The sequence below is a fragment of the Neofelis nebulosa genome, chromosome 18 (genome assembly GCF_028018385.1).
Source record: "Neofelis nebulosa isolate mNeoNeb1 chromosome 18, mNeoNeb1.pri, whole genome shotgun sequence".
Lineage (NCBI taxonomy): Eukaryota > Metazoa > Chordata > Mammalia > Carnivora > Felidae > Neofelis > Neofelis nebulosa.
In genome coordinates, this window is record NC_080799.1 from 22,134,382 (window position 1) to 22,155,044 (window position 20,663).

At 59.8% G+C, this 20,663-nt stretch overlaps 2 protein-coding genes and 1 long non-coding RNA gene across 4 annotated transcripts in view; 1 reads left to right on the plus strand and 2 right to left on the minus strand.

Annotated features, from left to right (window-relative positions):
- LOC131501335 (uncharacterized) overlaps nucleotides 1-1,195 on the minus strand; it is a 5,482-nt gene extending 4,287 nt beyond the window's left edge. Inside the window, exon 1 of the long non-coding RNA XR_009256754.1 lies at nucleotides 257-1,195. This is a non-coding gene — a long non-coding RNA (uncharacterized LOC131501335). The remainder of the gene's footprint in view (nucleotides 1-256) is intronic.
- Nucleotides 1-15,263, plus strand: part of ATP2A1 (ATPase sarcoplasmic/endoplasmic reticulum Ca2+ transporting 1) — a 15,581-nt gene extending 318 nt beyond the window's left edge. The window contains exons 2-23 of one of the 2 annotated variants that reach the window (XM_058711309.1): nucleotides 344-361; nucleotides 761-843; nucleotides 2,261-2,365; nucleotides 3,057-3,195; nucleotides 5,130-5,210; nucleotides 6,069-6,154; nucleotides 6,310-6,607; nucleotides 6,800-6,966; nucleotides 8,662-8,750; nucleotides 9,019-9,121; nucleotides 9,322-9,453; nucleotides 11,020-11,142; nucleotides 11,271-11,489; nucleotides 12,191-12,526; nucleotides 12,732-12,952; nucleotides 13,060-13,262; nucleotides 13,409-13,494; nucleotides 13,587-13,720; nucleotides 13,845-13,962; nucleotides 14,143-14,260; nucleotides 14,499-14,543; nucleotides 14,956-15,263. In XM_058711309.1, coding sequence (XP_058567292.1) covers nucleotides 344-361; nucleotides 761-843; nucleotides 2,261-2,365; nucleotides 3,057-3,195; nucleotides 5,130-5,210; nucleotides 6,069-6,154; nucleotides 6,310-6,607; nucleotides 6,800-6,966; nucleotides 8,662-8,750; nucleotides 9,019-9,121; nucleotides 9,322-9,453; nucleotides 11,020-11,142; nucleotides 11,271-11,489; nucleotides 12,191-12,526; nucleotides 12,732-12,952; nucleotides 13,060-13,262; nucleotides 13,409-13,494; nucleotides 13,587-13,720; nucleotides 13,845-13,962; nucleotides 14,143-14,260; nucleotides 14,499-14,503 — 2,864 coding nt within the window. In that variant the 3' untranslated portion in view covers nucleotides 14,504-14,543; nucleotides 14,956-15,263. The remainder of the gene's footprint in view (nucleotides 1-343; nucleotides 362-760; nucleotides 844-2,260; nucleotides 2,366-3,056; nucleotides 3,196-5,129; nucleotides 5,211-6,068; nucleotides 6,155-6,309; nucleotides 6,608-6,799; nucleotides 6,967-8,661; nucleotides 8,751-9,018; nucleotides 9,122-9,321; nucleotides 9,454-11,019; nucleotides 11,143-11,270; nucleotides 11,490-12,190; nucleotides 12,527-12,731; nucleotides 12,953-13,059; nucleotides 13,263-13,408; nucleotides 13,495-13,586; nucleotides 13,721-13,844; nucleotides 13,963-14,142; nucleotides 14,261-14,498; nucleotides 14,544-14,955) is intronic. The other variant, XM_058711308.1, reaches the window with a different exon arrangement.
- Nucleotides 15,218-20,663, minus strand: part of RABEP2 (rabaptin, RAB GTPase binding effector protein 2) — a 13,290-nt gene continuing 7,844 nt past the window's right edge. Inside the window, exons 5-13 of the mRNA XM_058711325.1 lie at nucleotides 20,233-20,580; nucleotides 19,863-19,958; nucleotides 19,691-19,789; nucleotides 18,247-18,402; nucleotides 16,999-17,176; nucleotides 16,842-16,853; nucleotides 16,676-16,731; nucleotides 16,296-16,412; nucleotides 15,218-15,864 (exon numbers count right to left, since the gene is read on the minus strand). Of these exons, the coding sequence (XP_058567308.1) occupies nucleotides 15,763-15,864; nucleotides 16,296-16,412; nucleotides 16,676-16,731; nucleotides 16,842-16,853; nucleotides 16,999-17,176; nucleotides 18,247-18,402; nucleotides 19,691-19,789; nucleotides 19,863-19,958; nucleotides 20,233-20,580 (1,164 nt within the window). The 3' untranslated portion in view covers nucleotides 15,218-15,762. The remainder of the gene's footprint in view (nucleotides 15,865-16,295; nucleotides 16,413-16,675; nucleotides 16,732-16,841; nucleotides 16,854-16,998; nucleotides 17,177-18,246; nucleotides 18,403-19,690; nucleotides 19,790-19,862; nucleotides 19,959-20,232; nucleotides 20,581-20,663) is intronic.

Sequence of the window (20,663 nt, forward strand, 5' to 3'; positions counted from 1 at the left end):
GTGTCTCTTAGATGAAAGGCTGGTAACGCCCTCTTGCTCCCCCATGACACAGACATAGACGCACACTCACACACTTAGACACACTGGAGTGTCTCCCTCCCGAGTACCTCAGGGAAGAGGTTGGCCATGGTCTGGTGACTGCAGGGGTTAAGATGATACTGACAAAACAGGGTCCCTGAGGCTCAGAGTTTTGGGAGGTTTTCTGGGATGACCTTGGTGAACCTCAGATGCCCTTTTGGTGACCTGATTCTCTTACCTTAGCCACAGAATCCTGGGGGGGGGGGGGTGGGCATTAGACTGAGCCCCAAATGAATGTGTCCTTTTCTTCTTTTTCCCTGGGTAGAGCTCCCTGCTGAGGAAGGTAAGTTACTGGAATCTCTGGACTCTCTTAATGACACTCCTCCCCACACCCCCCACCCCCTTCTCCCCACCTTCTCCCGACTGACTCCTGGGGCAAATACCCTCCCCAAAGGTTAAAGGCTGGCTGGGGGCAGGAGTTTCCAGGTACTTTCTCTGTGAGGCCTCCAGCCCTTGAACAACTAACCACAACTTTGGGGAGCCTGTTTCTGGACTCCTGGCGAGCTCCCTCAGTCCTTCTCTCAGTACCAAGCGGCTTGCCCATCACCCCCAGAACCTTCCTGCTTAGGCTGTGGAAATCAGGCCACTCTCAGCCCCTGGATCCCAGCCTGCACCCGGAGTCCCAGCCATTCATCCACCAGACCTTAACCGTGGGGGCCCCCTCCCCTGCCTCTTCTCCCAGGGAAGTCCCTGTGGGAGTTGGTGATAGAGCAGTTTGAAGACCTCCTGGTGCGGATCCTTCTCCTGGCCGCCTGCATTTCCTTCGTAAGTGTGGGAGGGCATCTGGGGCCGGCCGGGGTGTGGGTCGGGGATCTGGAGCATCCACGGGGCGGCGGGGGGCGGAGGGTGGGGGCTCCGGCCCCTCTGGTCCAAGCCCTCGGCATCCTGTTCCCCAAACCAGAGCCGAGGAGGGTATGGGGAGGGGGGCGTGCTGATGCGCATACGCCTCGGTCCTCCCCACACCCCACAGGCAGGTTTTATTTTAAGCTTTAAGGGTGTTCTCGGCCAAAACACTGAAGCTAAGCCACCCCCGCAGCTTCAAGGGCTTCGAGGGCTCGGGTTACCCCCCTCAAACGCTGGGCTCCCCGGCTCTGGGCTCAGACACGGCTGCGCTCAGGCCACCGCCGCTCCCGGCATGCCCCGGGGCGCACAGCCGCTCCACCAATCCCCGTGCCTCCTGGCCCCCCTGCCCCGCCCTCTCGGCGCCGATTGGTCAGGGCAAAGACTCCCTCCCAGAGGCGGGAAAGAGCTGCTGGTGTGAGGGTGCCCCCAGATGTGCCAGAAGGCCCAGCCGGACCCCTTACCTGTCTCCCGGCTTCGCTGCCGGCCGCTGTCCAGACTGGGACTCCTGGGGTCCCCCCTCCCCCCTTCACCCCGCTGGCCTGACCTTACTCGCCCTCGCCGGGCCCCTCCTAGCGGCAGGACCAACACCTGTCTGGCCCAGGAGCCCCCCTCGACACCGAGCACTCCAGCAGCCCATGTTTTAGAGTTTCTTCCTTAACATCTTAGTCCTGCTGGAAGACAAGACTGGGGGCCAAGATGTCTCCCTGTCCCCTGCTCTCCGTCATGGAGGCCCTGGAGGCCCCTGAGTACTAGCTGGCAGGGCCTCCCTTCTCCCTTCTCAGATTTGCTCCTTGACATTTGCCTGTAGCTGTTGCCCGGTAGTGGCAACAGCTGGGGTGGGGTGTGTACAGGAGGCCCCGTAACACTATCCCCCCTCCTGCTCCCTCATGAAATTGGAGCTTCCCTGCCTTGGGCTGTTGGGGAGGGCTGGCGGGAGGGGGGGGCGGGGGGGGGGGGCAGCGTCCGCGAGGACCACAGGGTTTTCCCTGTGGAGTTTTGTCTCCCATGGGATGGATGTGGTTGTGGGGGGTCGCCGGTCTGGGTGTCCTCCGAGCTTTGTTTCCAGGCCAACAGCTCGGCCAGGGAAATCCGAACGCATTCCCAGTTAAACCCTGAGCTGTACACGTCTACACCTGCACATTCCCGCTGCATAACAGCTGTGGCTGTGCCCCTGTGAGTCTGCACTTTGGAGCGCGTAGGACCTCAGACTGATGGGGGGCTGCGGTACCCGCGTGATGCCCAGCCCTGTTGCCTCCTGCACACTTTCGCAGCCTCACTGCCTTTCTTTATGTGTTCAGGGGGCTATATCACCTGTTATTCTCCCTTCCCCTGCTCCCAGGTGCTGGCCTGGTTCGAGGAAGGTGAAGAGACCATCACTGCCTTTGTTGAACCCTTTGTCATCCTCTTGATCCTCATCGCCAATGCCATCGTGGGGGTTTGGCAGGTTAGCAGTGACCCCGCCTCAGTCCTCACATCCTGACACTAAACGTGAAGCCATCCTCCCTCCCAGTCTCCTCCTCCTCCGTCACTTCCTCTGGGCTTGCCTTGTTCTCTGTTCCTAATGCCAGGTTTGGAAAGGGGATGGAGTGTGGGAAAGGGGGGGCGGGGGGAGACTGGTGTTCCCACTGTCACTTGCCGGCTGGATAACCCAGGCAAGTTCCTTCACCTCTCTCAGCCTCAGTTCCCTCATCCATAAAGTGGGGTTAACAATCCTACCCCTCAGAGTTGTGGTGAAATGTACCAGGATGAGTGTGAAGTAGCCAGCCCCGTGCCTGGCATATAGTAGCAGCTCAATAAATGTAGTTTGATTTTCCTTCTTACCACCCTCTACTTTTCCTGCCCCTTGCTTTCAGATTTTCTTTGATTCTCTTTTCTTCTCTCCTCTGAACATCCTTACCTGTTTTCAGCCATAAGTGACAGTTTCCTCGACCCACACACCTACTACCTTCACGTGGTAGGTGTGTCTTACTCCCCTGTGTCAGAAGTCAGGACTGCATAACCTGCTCTTCCTCTGTCCTGTCCCTGTTTCTCCGAGGACTCTGGCCCCTGCCCCTAATCCTCCCCGGCCAGTCCCCTCCCCTTCTACAACCTTCCTCCCTCTGATGACCCTCCTCTCCTCCACCCTGTCCCTCCAGGAGCGTAATGCAGAGAATGCCATTGAGGCTCTGAAGGAATATGAACCCGAGATGGGGAAAGTCTACCGGGCTGACCGCAAGACAGTACAGAGGATCAAGGCTCGGGACATTGTCCCCGGGGACATTGTGGAGGTGGCTGGTGAGTGATGGGAGTGAGTGGTCCAGGAAGGGAGGCCTTGAGTTCAAGACAGGGAGGATGTGTATGTTGAGGGTGGGGGCCCCTGATCCTGGTGTCCGGGAGGTAGCCAGGATGGTGGAACCTTTGCCTCTCCTTCCCAGACTCCTCAGGAGGTCACCCCAGGGCACTGTGGCCACAGCACCCCTCCCCGTCAGAGTCTCAGCAGGAACAGCCAGTCCTGTCCCTGACGCTCCAGGCGGACCCCTTGCTCCCCCTCCTCTCACCCAGCACTTGCAAGCAACAGGTGGAACCTAGTCCCTGCCAATGGCTCCGTCTCCACCCCCCCTCCCGAAGCCTGGCTTCCCGCTCCTTCCACCCACCCCCAAGCTTGGTCAGCTTTAAATCTTGACCTCTCAGTGCCCTTGAGGCCTCTTGAAGGGGAAGGAGTGAGGGTAGAAGGGAGGAGGGGGGCCGAAGGCTCAAGCCCCCAACCATGTAAGGGAAACTCAGGGCCCAGCAGGGAGCACGGGACCTGGGAGGAGGGAGCTCAAGGAGGGGCCCCGCCTCTCCGGTGAGGGACACTTAATGCCTGACCAGGGAGGGGTGGGGGCCGGGTGGCTAAGATTACTGGGATTCTGCCCCCTTCAGCGGTTTTTATATTGGCCCCGCACAGGCCTTCCCACATCTCTAGGGCCCTGGCATAGGGGGATGGATCTAGGCCTCCTTCCTTCCACAAGACTCCCAAGTTGCCACCATGGGCAACCTGGGGAGAGGGAGGGAGGGCGGGCTGAAGACCCCGCTGCGCCATTACAGGGCCGCCCTGCCACGGTGACAGTTTGGAGTCAGCGCCATGAACATCTATAAATATCGCTGGGGCTTGGGTGACAGGGTGTCCCGCCCAACTCCGTGGCCACCTCCTCCCTCCTCCGTCAGCTTCCTCCGGCATAGGAGGAGGGACCCTAGAAACAGGGAAAGGGAAACGGCCCCGCGAACCCTGTCCCCAGTACCCTCTGTGGGACCAGGCGGGATTAGCAGAGCCTCTGGGGGGTGATTAGCCTCCCCAGAGGCCCTGAAGTCCAGGGGGGCGTTACCCGCCTTGTCAGCCCACCCACAAGGTGGTTTCCCGTACTGACCCACCCCCGTGGATCTCCCGTGGCCTGCCCCCACGCTTGCTCGGCTTTCCCCAGCCCACCCCCTATTCCTTGTTTCCTGCAGACCTCCCCTGCTCTCCCATCATCTCCCCAGCTCACTCACCGAGGCTTCCTGCCTTCCCTCAGGTGCTCAGACCAGGGCCTGGCGGGTTTCTAACGTGCGTGCGGTCGTGCGGCCTCCGCCAGGCCCTGCTGGACCTGCACCCTCTGCCCCTGCGGCTCCTCCCTCTCCTCCTGCTTCTTCCCTTCTCCCCCTTCCCCCTTGCTCCAGCTTTTGTCCTGCTTGACACTGATTTTCTCAATTTCCATGTTTTCTCCCGTTTCTTGTTGTTCCCCTGCCCCATGATTCCATGGCATTCTCTCCCCCGGATGCGCGTCCCTCAAATTTACCGTTTTCTTCAGTTCTTTTCTTGCCCTTCTCTCCTCACTTTTCTCCCTCTTGTTTCCCTCTCTGTTTTGCTGTCCCGTTACACAACTGGACCATTCCTAATTTTCCTTTTGGCCACTCGGTGCACGTTATCCAGCACGTGCTATGTGCCAGGCAGTGCCCAGGGCCCACTCACGGGCTCACAGCCCCAGGGGGAGAAAAGCGACAAGGGGGCAATTGGAATGAATGTTGAGGGGGGGGGTGCTTGCTAGGGCTTCAGCAACCCACACCAAGGGCCTGACACAAGCCCAGGGTGGGCACCCAGCCCTGGCGACCTGAAGGACGAGGTAAGGTAGTCAGACAAAGATTGGGCTTTTCTTGGGAAGGAAGAAAAGTCCTTCCTCAACTGACTTCACTTTTGTCTACTCTTCCCACAGTGGGCGACAAAGTGCCTGCAGATATCCGGATCCTGTCCATCAAATCCACCACCCTCCGGGTTGACCAGTCCATCCTGACGGGTCCGGGGGCCTGGGTGGGAGGATGCTTCATGCAGGGGGGTGGGGGGGAGGATTTGATGAGGCGGGGAGCTGAGGGGACACACAGGGAGGAAATTCCAGGTGGATGACAGAGAACACCCAGCAACACGACCCACTCAGAGTAGCTCAGCTTTGTTCACTGTCGAAAGCCTGAAACAAGGGGTCATGGGAGAGGGCGGGATGTTTATGCTGATGGTCCACTCTCCAGATGGTCATTGACCCCGTCCTTCCTCATGGGCATTCAGACACCCAGAGAACTCTCCCGTTCCCTCAAAAGCCCCCAAGTGAGGAACCATAGATTCTAGGACACGATGGAGGGTCTGGATGGTTAAAACCACAGCTGCTTCTGTTTCTCCACTGGGAGAGAGAGGGTGAAGAGCCAGTGAGCTTTCCCTGTGGGCCAAAGAGGCAAGGATGGGCCGGCCCGGGGCAGCTCCCTGAGCCCCTGCCCAGTGGGGTGAGGGAGGCACGGTAGGGACGTCTCCTTCCCAAGAACGTGCTCTGTCGTTGACTGTGCACCTACACATACGTCAGCTCGTTCGATGTTCGCCAAGACCCTGTTCCGAAGTCTATATATATATTGCCTCCATTTTACAGAGGAACAGAGGTTAAGAGATCCCAGTCTATGCAGCTTGTAAGTGGTTAAGCTGGGACTCAGGTCAACTTTTACTCTAAGTGTGATGGATTTCCCATCACTTTTTCCAGAGTTCAGACTTCCCCCAGAACTGCTGCTCGGTCCTTACCAGGCCCTGTCCTGCCAAGCAGGGCGGGAGTTAGGGGCGGGAAGGATGGGAGAAGGACATGATGTCATCTGAAAACCCCTTGGCTCCTTCTCCACAGGCGAGTCCGTATCTGTCATCAAGCACACAGACCCTGTTCCTGACCCCCGAGCTGTCAACCAGGATAAGAAGAACATGCTTTTCTCGGTGAGCCATGCAGGGCCAGCTGTCGTGTGCTCAAGCCAGAGGCCCCGGTGTGGGAGGGACATGGCGGCATGAGAAGAGATGAGGCCCGCAGTTGGGAGGATGCGGCGTGAGGGTCGCCTCTCGCCTGATTCCTCGCCTCTCATTCACCCTCTCAGGGTACCAACATCGCAGCTGGCAAGGCCTTAGGCATCGTGGCCACTACTGGTGTGAGCACCGAGATTGGAAAGATCCGTGACCAGATGGCTGCCACGGAACAGGACAAAACGCCTCTGCAGCAGAAGCTGGATGAGTTTGGGGAGCAGCTCTCCAAGGTCATCTCCCTCATCTGTGTGGCCGTCTGGCTCATCAACATCGGCCATTTCAACGATCCCGTCCACGGCGGCTCCTGGTTGCGGGGTGCCATCTACTACTTTAAGATTGCCGTGGCCCTGGCTGTGGCCGCAATCCCAGAAGGTATGGTGAGCTCTCTCTCTCCTCCCATCAGCTAATCTAATCTGCAAAGACCCCTTTTCCAAGTAGGGTAACGTTTACAGGTTCCAGGGATCGGGACCTGATTGCCTTGGGAGCTATTATTCAGCCTACCACACAAGGTCTCCCTCTCTCCCCTGTCACTGAGTCCTCACTCCTTCCTCTTCCTCCCCACAGGCCTTCCTGCGGTCATCACCACCTGCCTGGCCTTGGGCACCCGGCGGATGGCAAAGAAAAATGCAATCGTGAGGAGCCTGCCCTCCGTGGAGACTCTGGGCTGCACCTCCGTCATCTGTTCCGACAAGACGGGCACCCTCACCACCAACCAGATGTCTGTCTGCAAGGTCAGGGAAGGGGGGGCAGCTCCCTCTCCGAAGACTGCCTTTGGGATGAAATGATCCCTTCAAAGATGGGGTTACCCCTTCCTCACTGGCAGCTTCTCATTCTGGCCGGGGAAACAAATGCTCAGAGGGCAGGTAGAGTGTGATCGGCCAGCTGCGAAAAAGGCTGAGAGAGACCCCTCTGCTCACCCCACCTGCTAGAATGGTCCTCCATGGCCACACGAATCTTGAACAGCATTTCCTAAACCAGGGCTCTTAACCTTTTCTTTTTCTTTTCTCTTCTTTTCTTTTCCTTTCTTTCTTTTTTCTTTATTTACTTTTGAGAAAGAGAGAGAGAGAGCATGAGCAGGGGAGGGGCGGTGGTGGGGGGATAGAGGGAAAGAAAGAGAATCCCAAGCAGTCTCTGCACTGTCAGTGTTCACGAACCACGAGATCATGACCTGAGCCGAAACCAAGAATCTGACGCTTTATCGATTGAGCCACCCAGGCTCCCCGGGCTCTTACTTTTTTCTGTACCTCAGACTCTTTGGCAGTATGGACAACAGTTGAAATGTAGAAAAGAAAATACATAGGATTCTGTTTAAAAAAATGCATCGGGTTACAGGGAAACCGGTGATTGCAATACAGTTACCAAAACATTTTAAAAACAAATTTGTGATTTGGTCACACACAGGCTTTGGAACTAACGCATTGAGTAGCAGGAAGCCGCGATGAGCAGAGATGCTTTTGTGAGGGTTCTGCAGCAATGCAGCGTGATAGGAAAGTATCTGTGATCACACTGGTGGCAAAGGCACGGCTGTTGCTAATACTGATGTGGTCCATTGCCTGCATTCATAATTGGAAGGAAATGCTCAATGTCAGAAAATAAGAGAGGTTTTTTGTTTTTTGTTTTTTGTGGGTTTTTTTGCCATCAAAGTTCACAGACCTCTTGGCAGAGGGTTGGGGTTGGGGGTCTCATTCATGGACCCCAGGCAGAGAACCCTGGCTCTAAGCAGAGTTCCGGGGGCTGGCATATCCAGGAAGAATAAATTGTTCTGAGAATCGAGGGCCGTGCGGTCAGGCGAGGACAGCTGTACCCTTAGCTCCTTTGGGGACACCCACGTGCTTGCTGGCACTTGAAAGCCTTGGAGAACGCTGACCGTCAAGAGGGTGGATTCCGCTTTCTTTAACCCAGAGTTTTGCAAACTTAACTTGACCACAGAACCGCTTTATCTCGGAACTCGTCTTTAGCCCCATCCTTTCCCCACTGGCTATAGCTCAGAGCAGGCTTGCTCCTCTCTGGGACCTTCCAGAGCCCAGGCTTCAAAGCCAGACCGCAGGCTTCTGCAACTGGGCTCCTGTCCTGTTCCCTAAAAATGAATTGATTGCCCTCATTTGAAAGTCTGGAGATGGCACAGGAAAATAACCTGACTTTCTGGCTCTTCCTGCAAAACTGGAAGATCTGGCCGCAAGCACCTTTTACCGTGCAGGTTGCTTTTTATTAACTGATCTGAAGGAGCCTCCAGTGGTGGCCTGCAGAAACCAATGACTTATCTTGGGGCCACTAACGCTGAACCCGGAGAATGGTGGCAAGGGAGTACCAGGAGAGGGGAGGCAAGCAGCCAGGAGTCTCCCATTAGTCTGTGAGCATGGGACAGGGCACTGGCCTTCGGGGATGGTGACAGTTAGACCTCTGTGCGCCTGCCCTTCTCCCTGTAGATGTTTATTATCGACAAGGTGGACGGAAACATCTGTGTCCTGAACGAGTTCTCCATCACTGGTTCCACTTACGCTCCAGAAGGAGAGGTGTAAGTCCCCCCAAAGCTCTCCCCTTAGCTTCTCGCCACCCCCCAGACACACACCCTCCACTTCTCTCCCTGGGGCCCTGCCTCTAGTTTCGTCCTTCTTCTCGTCTCCTCCTCTGCCCCAACCTTGTTCTCTCTCCCACCTGACCTCCATGTCAGTCGCCGTGTCCCTGACTGTCCCTCGCCGCTTTCCCCACGTTCTCTCTGCATCTCAGTCCCTGTTCTTCTCTCCCTGTCTCTTTTCCTTCCTTCCTCCCCGCCCCACTGCCAGCTTGAAGAATGATAAGCCAGTCCGCTCAGGGCAGTATGATGGGCTGGTGGAGTTGGCCACCATTTGTGCCCTCTGCAATGACTCCTCCTTGGACTTCAACGAGGTAACCTCTCCACGCCTGAGGCAGCCCCTCCACCCCCTTCCCACTGACTCAGGCCTCCTCAGCAGGCCACAGGGGAAGGGCCTGCCTTGTCCCGAGTCCTGGCCTGGCCTGGGTGGAAGGGGGACGGCGGGCACGAGAGGTGGGAGCGAGGGGCCGGGAGCGCAGGGCACCTACTTGCTCTTCCTCCTCTGTCCTCTCAGGCCAAAGGTGTTTACGAGAAGGTGGGTGAGGCAACAGAGACGGCGCTCACCACCCTGGTGGAGAAGATGAATGTGTTCAGCACAGACGTGAGGAGCCTCTCAAAAGTGGAGCGGGCCAACGCCTGCAACTCAGTGAGTCTGGGCGCTGCCTCCCGTGGGGCCCTCCTTCCCCCGGCTCGCACAGGCCAGGATCCAGGGAACCTCAGGACACAGAGGCCCCCGGTCCGGCCCGGCAGGGCCTTGTGCCCCAGGCCGGGACCCCAGTCAGCACAAGCAGATGGCCTCTCCACAGCTTTCCTGGGCCAGGCTGGCTCTGGGTGGAACCTCCTGCCCCTGGACTTTCCACCGCCAACTGCAGCGTCCCTGGATGGCACTTCCTCCTGCGTGTCCCTAGGTGGAAGGGACAGAGCTGGGCACACAAAGCACAAGCCCTCCATCGCGGTGCTTCCCCTTGTCCAGATGAACAAACTCCATTCTATGGATTAATATTTACTTAATGTGTATATCAAGTTCCTCTTCTATGTTATGTTTTCAGCATCGCTCATTCCTTTTTTTTTTTAAATGTTTATTTTTGAGAGAGAAAAATTATTTTTGAGAGAAATATTTTTTTTTTAATTTAAACGTTTATTTTTGAGAGACAGAGAGAGAGAGACAGAGACAGAGAACATGAGCAGGGGAGGGGCAGAGAGAGAAGGAGACACAGAATCTGAAGCAGGCTCCAGGCTCCGAGCTGTCAGCCCAGAGCCCGACGCAGGGCTCGAACCCACGGACTGTGAGATCATGACCTGAGCCGAAGTCGGACGCCCAACTGAAAGAGCCACCCAGGCACCCCTTGAAAGAAATATTTTTAAAATGTTTATTTATTTTTGCATGTGTGCGCAAGCGGGGGAGGGGCAGAGAGAGAGGAGACAGAGCATCTGAAGTGCGCTCTGCACTGACAGCAGAGAGCCTGACGCAGGGGCTCAAACTCACGACCGGTGAGATCGAACCTGAGCCAAAGTCAGACATTTAACCGACCGAGCCACCCAGGCGCCCCTCACTCATTCTTTTTTCCTGTTTTTTTGTATTTGTGAAATGCTCATTGCTGCTTTAGTATAAGCATCAGCTTCTCTCTTATTTATTGTTACTGTCATTCCTGGTTTACTCTGAAGTGTCTATGATGCATCTGGTGAAAAAAAGCTCTCACTGATTTCGTGGAGTGCTTATGACAGCGTGCCAGGCTACTGGGTCTGCGTTGTCCGATGACACGTCTCTAGGAGCCCACGTGTAGTCATTTCCATTTGAATTGGTTAAGATTAAATAAAAGTAAAAACCCAGTTCTTCCCCTGCACTAGCCACATTTTCCATGCCCAATAACCGTGCTCAACTGTGCCATGTTGGACGGGTCAGATTACAGAACATTCCCATCAGCACGGAAAGTTCTACCAGATCGTGCCATATTGTGCCCTCCTGTTTCTGCTGGGCTTTAAACTGGATGCTGTAAGAAGGTGGCCCCAGCAGCCTTGGAATTCTCTCCGTTTGTGCCGTAGGTACCAGACTGAGCTTCAGTCTGAGACAGCCTGGGAGCTGCTCTGACCTCCGGATCCTTTTTGACTGTGTCTTAAGGGGTCTGGGACTCTGCCCTCCAGGCACAACATCATCGTTCTGATTCCACCAGCCTCACGTCTGGCCTCTTCCTGTCTGTCTCCTCTCTCCCAGGTGATCCGCCAGCTAATGAAGAAGGAATTTACCCTGGAGTTCTCCCGAGACCGGAAGTCCATGTCTGTCTATTGCTCCCCGGCCAAATCCCGGGCTGCCGTGGGCAACAAGATGTTTGTCAAGGTCAGAAATCAGAATGTGCCTCGGTCCTCCTCTTCTTCCGAATCCCGAGGCCCTCTCCTATCCCTGCCCCCTGTCACTGTGCCCTGGAAGAAAGACAGTAGTCTCTGAGAGCCATTCTGGTCTCCTAGGGTGCCCCTGAGGGGGTCATCGACCGCTGTAACTACGTGCGAGTTGGCACCACCCGCGTGCCGATTACAGGGCCGGTGAAGGACAAGATCCTGTCCGTGATCAAGGAGTGGGGCACCGGCCGGGATACCCTGCGCTGCCTGGCCCTGGCCACCCGGGACACCCCCCCGAAGCGAGAGGAGATGATCCTGGATGACTCTGCCAGGTTCATGGAGTACGAGGTGAGCAGACGAAGCCTCCCGTCACCCCAGAGTCATCCGCCTCACCCCTGCACCGCCCCGGTCCTCTCCTACTTCGCACGGGCCCTAGAATCGCAGGACAGGACCTAGAATCTGAAAGAACCTTAGGAATCCCCTAGTCCAGTACTACTTTGCTTGTGATCATGGACCCGTGTGAAGTGAGGCGTGGCGCTTGCAGCCAGAACAGAGCCACTCGGTCACCGGGCATTCTCGGTTCTGCCGATGTGTTTCCAGAGTGAGGTATTCCTGATTCGAGAAGCAGGGCATAGACCTGAATTCTGGCGCAAGCGCCTTATCTTGCAGTGGACTGGCTCTCTCAACAGCGCCAAAGTCCACTCCCTTCGTTTTCCAGACGGGACCCCTTGGCCCGGCAGGTAGCGTGGATTTGCTCAGAGCTGTAGACTGAGTGAGTGGCCCTCCTGAGGGCAGAAGCCACTGTCCTCTCAGCTCGAGTTCTTGCCCTGAAATGCACGCGGTCTGCCAGCGACGACGGGCTTGGTGGCGTCAGGCCTGCAGGCGCACGTGTGAACAGGGAGGATCTCTTGCCCCTGGGCTTCTGAGGCGCCCCTGGGATTTACACACCGGGCCCAGGGTCAGCTTTCTCCCCATTTCCCCCTGAGCTTCCTCCCCGGCTCATTTTCCGAGTCCTGCCCCAACCCCGTCGCTCTCTGCTGTCTCCCCAGACGGACCTGACATTTGTCGGCGTGGTGGGCATGCTGGACCCACCCCGCAAGGAGGTCACGGGCTCTATTCAGCTGTGCCGGGATGCCGGAATCCGAGTCATCATGATCACCGGGGACAACAAGGGCACAGCCATTGCCATCTGCCGACGAATCGGCATCTTTGGGGAGAACGAGGAGGTGGCCGACCGAGCCTACACCGGCCGGGAGTTTGACGACCTGCCCCTGGCGGAGCAGCGGGAGGCCTGCCGTCGCGCCTGCTGCTTCGCCCGTGTGGAGCCCTCCCATAAGTCGAAGATCGTGGAGTATCTGCAGTCCTACGATGAGATCACGGCCATGGTGAGGGGACGGCAGGGCTGCGCGGCGGGGCCCACGTGCATGGGCGAGGAGCAGTCTGCACAGAGTCCCCTGAGATGATGGTCTCGAGAGCTGGGGGCCCCGGGGGACTAAGCGGGGGCCCTGGCCAGATGCACAGGGGAGGGTCAACCCCGGAGGAGGGGGTGTGTGCCAGGCTTCGCGTCCCACCTTCACTTTCTCCCCTCAGACGGGTGATGGTGTCAACGATGCCCCTGCCCTGAAGAAGGCCGAGATCGGCATCGCCATGGGATCCGGCACCGCCGTGGCCAAGACCGCTTCTGAGATGGTGCTGGCCGACGACAACTTCTCCACCATCGTGGCTGCGGTGGAGGAGGGCCGCGCCATCTACAACAACATGAAGCAGTTCATCCGCTACCTCATCTCCTCCAACGTGGGCGAGGTGGTCTGGTGAGCGGCCAGGGAGGGCACCGCGGAGGAACTCAGGGCCGGGTGGGGGTGGGGGGCGACCCCAGGTCCGGAGGCAGGATGGACGTGTGACCCCCTCCTTCTGGCAGCATCTTCCTGACCGCCGCCTTAGGACTGCCTGAGGCCCTGATCCCTGTGCAGCTGCTGTGGGTGAACTTGGTGACTGATGGGCTCCCGGCCACAGCCCTGGGCTTCAACCCACCAGACCTGGACATCATGGACCGGCCTCCCCGGAGCCCCAAGGAGCCCCTCATCAGTGGCTGGCTCTTCTTCCGCTACATGGCAATCGGGGGTGAGCAGGACGGGACCCCACAATCCTTCCCAACCCTCCGGGACACCTGCTCCCTGATGCAGCCAACCCGAGGGGCCCTCTTCCTCAACCAGCTGTTCATGGCCCGGAGCCCTCCTGACGCCTCCCCTCTCCCATCTCTATCACAGGCTACGTGGGTGCGGCCACTGTGGGAGCGGCTGCCTGGTGGTTCCTGTATGCAGATGACGGGCCTCATGTCACTTACAGCCAGCTGGTAGGGAGGACAGAGGCGGGAGGAGGGTGAGGAGCAAGAGGGTGGCGTGGAGGCTTCTGTGGGATCCCAGCTCCTCAATCCTCCCCCTGCAGACTCACTTCATGCAGTGCAACGAGGAAAACCCCGACTTTGAGGGCCTGGACTGCGAGGTCTTTGAGGCCCCCCAGCCCATGACCATGGCCTTGTCTGTGCTGGTTACCATTGAAATGTGCAACGCTCTCAACAGGTGGGGCCTGCCCACCCACCCCTGCCACCTCCCACAGGCCACCGTGTCCTCCCTGTCCTCTCTCCACTCACCACTGCTTTCTTCTGCTGCCCCCCTCTGCCTCCACCCGGCCTCCGCCTCACAGCCTGTCTGAGAACCAGTCCCTTCTGCGGATGCCGCCCTGGGTGAACATCTGGCTGCTGGGCTCCATCTGCCTGTCCATGTCCCTGCACTTCCTCATCCTCTATGTCGACCCTCTGCCGGTGAGCCTCCTCCGCCAGGGGCCTTGCTCTGCCCCTCAGGGAGCCTTCGTAGGCTGGGGCACTGACGGAGGAGGGCGTCAGGCCTGGGTGGTTCCTCCCGGGGCTCTGGGCTGTCCCCTCCCTCCCGAGGGCAGCGCTGGTCCTCACCACTCCCGCCTGCCCCTCCCCCGCCCCCTCCAGATGATCTTCAAGCTCCGGGCTCTGGACTGCACCCAGTGGCTCATGGTCCTCAAGATCTCATTTCCAGTCATCCTGCTCGATGAGCTCCTCAAGTTCATTGCTCGGAACTACCTAGAGGGTAAGCCACGCCCCCCGCCTCGGCACCCTGTTCGCCCCTGGCCCCACACGGCCCCTCCCTCTGGGCTGCAAAGGCGCCTGCCCCCCCCCCCTCCTTCTCAGCTGGGTGCTCTCTGGCCCCTTCCCCGGGCCCCGACTCCCCTGCACCTGTGCAGGCACCCGCAGCCCCCTTAGCCCTCTTGGCCCTCCGCGCCCGCCCCCGCCCTCCGTAACCGTCTCTCTGTCCTCTCTGGCCATAGGATAACCCGTTTCCCCCTCCTCCATCTCTTTGAACCGTGTCACAGGTATCGCCCCCCTCTCGCCCTCGCCCCTAGCTGCTGTGCCCCCCGCGCGTCCCCCTCTCCCCCTCGGTGGCGCCTGAGGTCACTTGCGCTCGCTGCTCCACCTGGAGCCCCTGCTGCCACTGCCGCTGCCACGCTTCCGGGGCCGGGCGGGCTGCTGCCCTCGCTGTGAGGTCGGCGGCACCCCGCCTCGGGCAGCACGGTGCGTGCCGGGCTGCGCTGCGCTGCGCTGGGCGCTGAGCTGTCTGCCCGGGCTACAGTGCTGGGGAGGAGTGGGCTCTGGGACACAGGTGAGTCCAGGGGGCTGGGGAGACCCTCCAGGTGAGTGTGCCAGGGGCCGGGGGACACAGAGCCCGGGAGGGACTTTTCCCCTCCTCTCCCACCCCCTGCCTCATCCTTCCCTTTCTCCTTCCAGATCCAGAAGATGAAAGAAGGAAGTAATCAGTCCTTTTTGCCCCTTCTTCCCCGCCCTGATAGTGACGCATCTTCAGGCAGAGCTGTGGCACAGACTCCCACCTGCCCTCCCCGTCCCCCCACCCCCAACGTTTTTCTGTTTATAAACACCATGGTCCCTTTCACTTCTCCAACCCCCTCAACAACCCACCTTCCCTCCCTCCTGCTCTTGGAAAACCTCCCCTCCCCAACCCCACGGGGCTCGCAGGGACAAGGCGACGGACTGAGCTGAGCTGCTTATTTATTGAAAATAAATGACAGAAAAGTCTGGCCTTGCCTCTGTGCACATCTTGGGGCCTGGGTTGGGCCCCTGGGGACGAGCATCTTAGTGTCATGCGGTCCAGAGAGCAGCTGCCCGTCCCGGGGTGCGCGGGTGGAGGGACCCGTGGCCACGCGCCAGAGGCCCCCAGCTGCCGCTCACAGCTCGGCTGTGCGTCGGGGAAGCGATGTGGCTATTACTCTGGCTCAGGAGACGGCGGCAGGAGGACCAGGACCCAGGAGGCAGCATGGCAGCCGGGAGGCCGCAGGGCTAAGCCTGCACCTTTGGTTCCCGGAGGGGGCTGGGACTCCACCCGGGTGTCATCCTTGGGGGCAGGAGGCCAGCCACCCCTGGGAGGAGGCGCTAGAGAGACAGGGAAGCGGCGGCCCCGGCACCTCAACCCTAGGCTTGGAGAGGATGAAGACACTATCCCGAGACCCCACAGCCCAGGCCTCTTGGTTCAGGAGTGGGGAAAGGCAGTCTCCCCCGGGGTGGGTGGGTGCTAGCCCCTCAGGTGTCCTTGATGTCCCTGATGTCCCTGAGGGGCGCCTCATCCATGATGCTGCGCACTTGCTCCAGACTCTCGGCCTGGCGGATCCGTTCTAGGCGCACCTGTGGGGTCCGGCGAGGCAGGAGAAGGGTGCTTGGCGGGGAAACGCAGCCCCCGCCCCACCTGCCAGCCCTCCAAGGGACGAGGGCCCGGGACCGGTACACCCAGGCGCCCCATCTTCCCAACCCACAGTGAAAGTGGGTCCAGGGGAAGAAATGGGTCCTGACAGAGTGGCCTGATGCAGCGCGGGCTGGGCAGGTGGGGCTGACACAATATGCCACACGTGGCATGCCAGGCTCTGGGCCAAGGACTCCACGTGTCCAAAGACAGACGCACACGGCCTTCAATTTCTTTTGAGCAATAACTCAGAGGAGAGGAGGACGCCGGCCTCGGGAAGAGGAAGGGAACTCCCCTAATTGGAAGGCTGTCCTCGCAGGATCTAGAACAAGCCACCCGGATCATGCCAGCCTGATGGGAAGGGGACACACTGTACCTGCAGGGCCTGGGACAGTCGTACAAAATCCCTCTGCACCTGTTCACTGGTCTCCAGCTCAGCCTGCAGCCGCAGCACCTTGGCCCTCTGTTCTGAGAGGAGGTCTGTGAGCTGGGCCTGGGGGGGACAGGACGCAGAGCCGGGGCTGGCACCAGATGGGACGGCGTGCGGCCAAGGAAACAAGATGTCTGGCCAGGGGTGCCCCTTCCACACCGTCCCTGACCCTGACCTCTTCTGTGAGGCCGGAGCCCGGTGGCTACCTCGGGGCCTTCCTGCCACCCGGCCTAAAGGCGACAGAAAGGGCGGGAGAGGCCGGTGGGGGTCTCCACGCTGCCGCCCCTCCCGCCGTCACAGAGTCCGGCCCCGGAGTCCAGCCTCACCTTGCTCTGTTCCTGCTGGATCCGCTCCATCTCCGTCCTCAGGCTGCACAGGGAGGCTGGGAAGTCAGGCAGGGGCCGGACGTCAGGCCCGCACCCTCCCTGCCCTGCCCCCCCCCCGCGCCCCCCCCCCCCCCCCAGCCCGGGTCAGGCTCCAGCCCATACTCACCCTCCATCACCTCTGCATGGAAAGGAAAAAAGAGAGGTCAAGGCTTGTTCTTACGTGGTCTCCTCTCTCTCCCCAGCTGGTGCCCGGGTGCTCCCCTGCGGGGAGGTCAGCCTCCCCGGGGGGCGAGGCCGGGGCGGCTCCCCTCCTCCGCCCTCACCTGTCTCCTCCCGCTGCACCCTCAGCTGCCCCTCCAGGCTGGCCCTGGCCGCAGTCTCCTCCTCCAGCGCCTCCCGGAGCGTCACGATCTCAATCCGGAGGCGCTCAGCCTCGTGCTCCCGGGCCTGCTGCTGGGCCCGCGCCTCCTGCCTCGTGTGGTGCACCAGCTGCTGCAGCTCCTGCAAGGGAGGCCGGTCACCTGCCAGCAGCCCGATGGGGGGCGGGGCGGGGAAGGGGACAAAGGAACGGAGGGAGGGAACTGAAAAGGGGAAAGGACCCCCGTGGCCGCTCCCAAGGAGGGTGGACGGGCAGAGCCGGCGGTGAACACGTTACAGCGGCGGTGAACACGTTACAGCGACCACACCGCCAGGGCTGGAGGGACCGGCCGGCACGGCGCTGAGGGAAGAAAGTTCCCGAACATTGCCCAGAGCGGGACACCGTTTTGTAATGCTCGGAAGACAAAAGTTAGCGCTGCGCTATTTGGACAGACGCGCATGTAGAACAACAAAAATGATACCAAAAGAGAGCAAGAGAACGACAGGGGATCCGCCAGGATCTCAGAGACAATGAGAGTCCCCCACAGTCCCATGGGGACACCCAGTTGTAGGATTACCCTCAGTTCAATCAAAGGTCAGGACGGCAGAAACAGAACGCAGGGGCTTACGGGGGCGCACGGAAGGAGACAGAGGCCGTAGCTCTCAGGGTGGGCAAGGGTTCCGGGTGACCTTCAGGTTCCTAATGAACTCGGTCCACAGAGCCACGCACAACTTGGCGAACACAGTCAACGAACACAGCTTGGTAATAAACCAAGATGACGATGAATTCAGTTTTGTGGCTCTCACTTCAAAATAACAAACCAGGGGCGCCTGGGTGCCTCAGCCGGTTGGGCGTCCAACTTCAGCTCAGGTCGTGATCTCACAGTTCGTGAGTCTGAGCCCCACATCGGGCTCCGTGCTGACGGCTCGGAGCCTGGAGCCTGCTTCAGGTTCTGTGTCTCCCTCTCTCTCTGCCCTCCCCCACTCTCGCTCTGTCTCTCTCTCTCAAAAATAAACATTAAAAAATTAAACAACAACAACAACAACAACAGTCAAATCACTGCCTCCTTCACGTCGAGCACTCTGCAAACTCATCTTCTCTTTACACCGAGGCTGGGAAGGGGGTATGGTCCCAGGCCAATGCTCTGCTATGCGTGGACGATAAGGGCCAGCAGGGTGGCCCCCCGGGCTGTCAGCACCCACACTCCCCTTACCGGCACCAAGCTGGGCAGTGACTCCTCGTGACCCTCATCCTGCTCCAGGCCCCGGGGGGCTGAAGACAGCGGCTGCTCGGCCCGGAGTCCTTGGTTTTCCTCAGTCAGCCGCTTTACCTCGTGGCTCAGGCACTTGTGTGATGTGGCCAGCTCTGCCTGGGGATGCATAGTCAGTAGGAGGGGGATGAGGGGGACAGGGTGTCGCCAGAGCCCCGTGAGGCCAAACCCTGACCCCCCCTCCTGACACCCTCCGCTGCTGAGAAACGAAGAAGCACCCCTTTATTAAGTGCCTTTGGCGCCCAAGCTTCTTATACACTCTTCTTTTAATTTTTTTTTTTTTTTGAGAGAGCGTGAATGGGAAGGGGCAGAGAGAGACAGAGAGACAGGCAGACAGAATCCCTAGCAGGCTCCGCACCATCAGCACAGAGCCCGATGTGGGGCTCGAACTCACAAACCGTGAGATCACGACCAGAGCCGAAATCAGGAGTCAGATGCTCAACCGACCGAGCCACCCAGGCATCCCCTTTATACGCCTGCCTCGGTGGCTTGGAGGTCACAAGTGGCAGGCCACCTCGAGTGTTTTATTTGGTCCGTACTTTTTTTTGGTTGTTTTTAAGCTTCAATTAGGTGCCAACTTTAGGGGCGCCTGGGTGGCTCAGTTGGCTAAGTGTCTGACTTCAGCTCGGGTCATGATCTTGCGGCTCATGGGTTCGAGCCCCCTGTCAAGCTCTGTGCTGACAGCTTGGAGCCTGGAGCCTGCTTCGGACTCTGTGTCTCCCTGTATCTCTGCCCCTCCCCCACTTGCGCATGCACACGCGCGCGCGCGCTCTCTCTCTCAAAAATAAACGTTAAAAAAATTTTTTTTAATTAGTTGTCAACTTTAAAAGTCAGGAGACAGCACGCAAATACCCAGGCTTCTGGCTTCTCTTGACAAATCAGAAAACCTGGCAGCACCGAGCCCGCATTCCCATGTGGCTCCGGTCACAGAGCCGAGGGGCAGCGGCGCCCTTTGCGGTCCTCTCGGCTCGGCCACAGCGCGCCTTCCTGTCTACACCTGGCCCGGGAGAATCATGTACGTTTCCCGGCTGGGCTCGGGGAGTATCCGGTTCTGCAGCAAGCCTTGCTTTTAAGCCGCACGACTGTGCACGCCAGGTCCCACCATCTCGATTTCAAGGAGCCGAGGCAGAGGCTCCAAGCTTGTGGGGTCAGCTCAGGATCACCGAGCTGGTGCGTGGGGGGCCCCGTGCGAACGCAGAACCCTTGCTCTGACCGCAGCGCCCGGTGCCCTGGAAACCCTTCGCGCGCCCGACCGACACCAACTCCAGGGCACAGCCTGAGCCGCCGGGGGGGGCGGGGCAGGACAGGTGTCTTGACCTTTCCACGTGCCCCTCTCGGCCAATCCCCGTCACACTCCTCTCCCTCGTGCCCAGCCCCCAGCCCTCACCATCTGCAGCTGAACCCGCTCCTGGGCCTGGCTCACAGTCCCCTGCAGGGTCCGCAGCAGCTGCTCTGAGTTCTGGACCTGGGCCAGGAGCACTTGCATCTGTGGGTGGAAGGAGGTGAGGGTGAGGCCGCCGCCGGGGGCCCTGCTGGGGCCGCGGCAGAGCGGGGCCCACCTGCTTGGCGCAGTCCTCGTTGCTCCGTCTCAGACCCTCCTGCAGCTCGTCCCGCTCTCGGCTGATGCTCTCCAGGTCCTTCTGCAGCTGCCGGCCCTGCCACGGATGCCGGCCTCGGTCTCAGCCTCCGAGCGGAGGCCTGCCCTCCTCACCATGCCCCTTGGGCCTGCCTTCTACATCTCGGTGGGGTGGGGGGGTGGGGGGGGAGTGGGGGGGGGGGGCGGGCATCTCTCAACCGGCCACCCTGCCTCTGTTGCCCGAGCCCCAGTTCGAGCTCCAGGGGTGGACACAGGGGGTGCCCGGGGAGCATCCGGGGAAGGGGGAGGTGGATGCGAGCGCGTGGGCAGGCCGCTCCGCCCCCTCCACTCACCTCCATTTGCAGCTGCTCCCACTGGTTGTCCGGGACGAGCTGGTAACCAGGAGGGGGCAGGTAGATGCCCTCGGGGACCAGGGTGCCCGTGGACACCAGAGAGGCGGTCTCTTCCTGCTCGGGGCTCAGGCCCTGGCGGCTGCGGGGCAGGGACGTGCTGCCGGCCCCGCCACCGAGGGAGAAGGAAGAGATGGAAGCGCTATCGTCACAGTTGTGGGCGAAGGCTTCGGCCGCCGCACCCCCGTCTCCACTCAGCTCCTCGAGAGGCTCCAGCGGGGGCGATGGGTCCCGGGACAGGGGCAGCAACTCCGTGGAGCCGTGTAAGGAAGGGGGAGGCCGGGGCCGTCTCTAGGGGAAGGGGCAGGGAAGAGGCTGGGGGGCCGGGGTCCTGCGGCGCCCCCTCTTCCCGCAGCAACCCCCCGGCCGCCCCC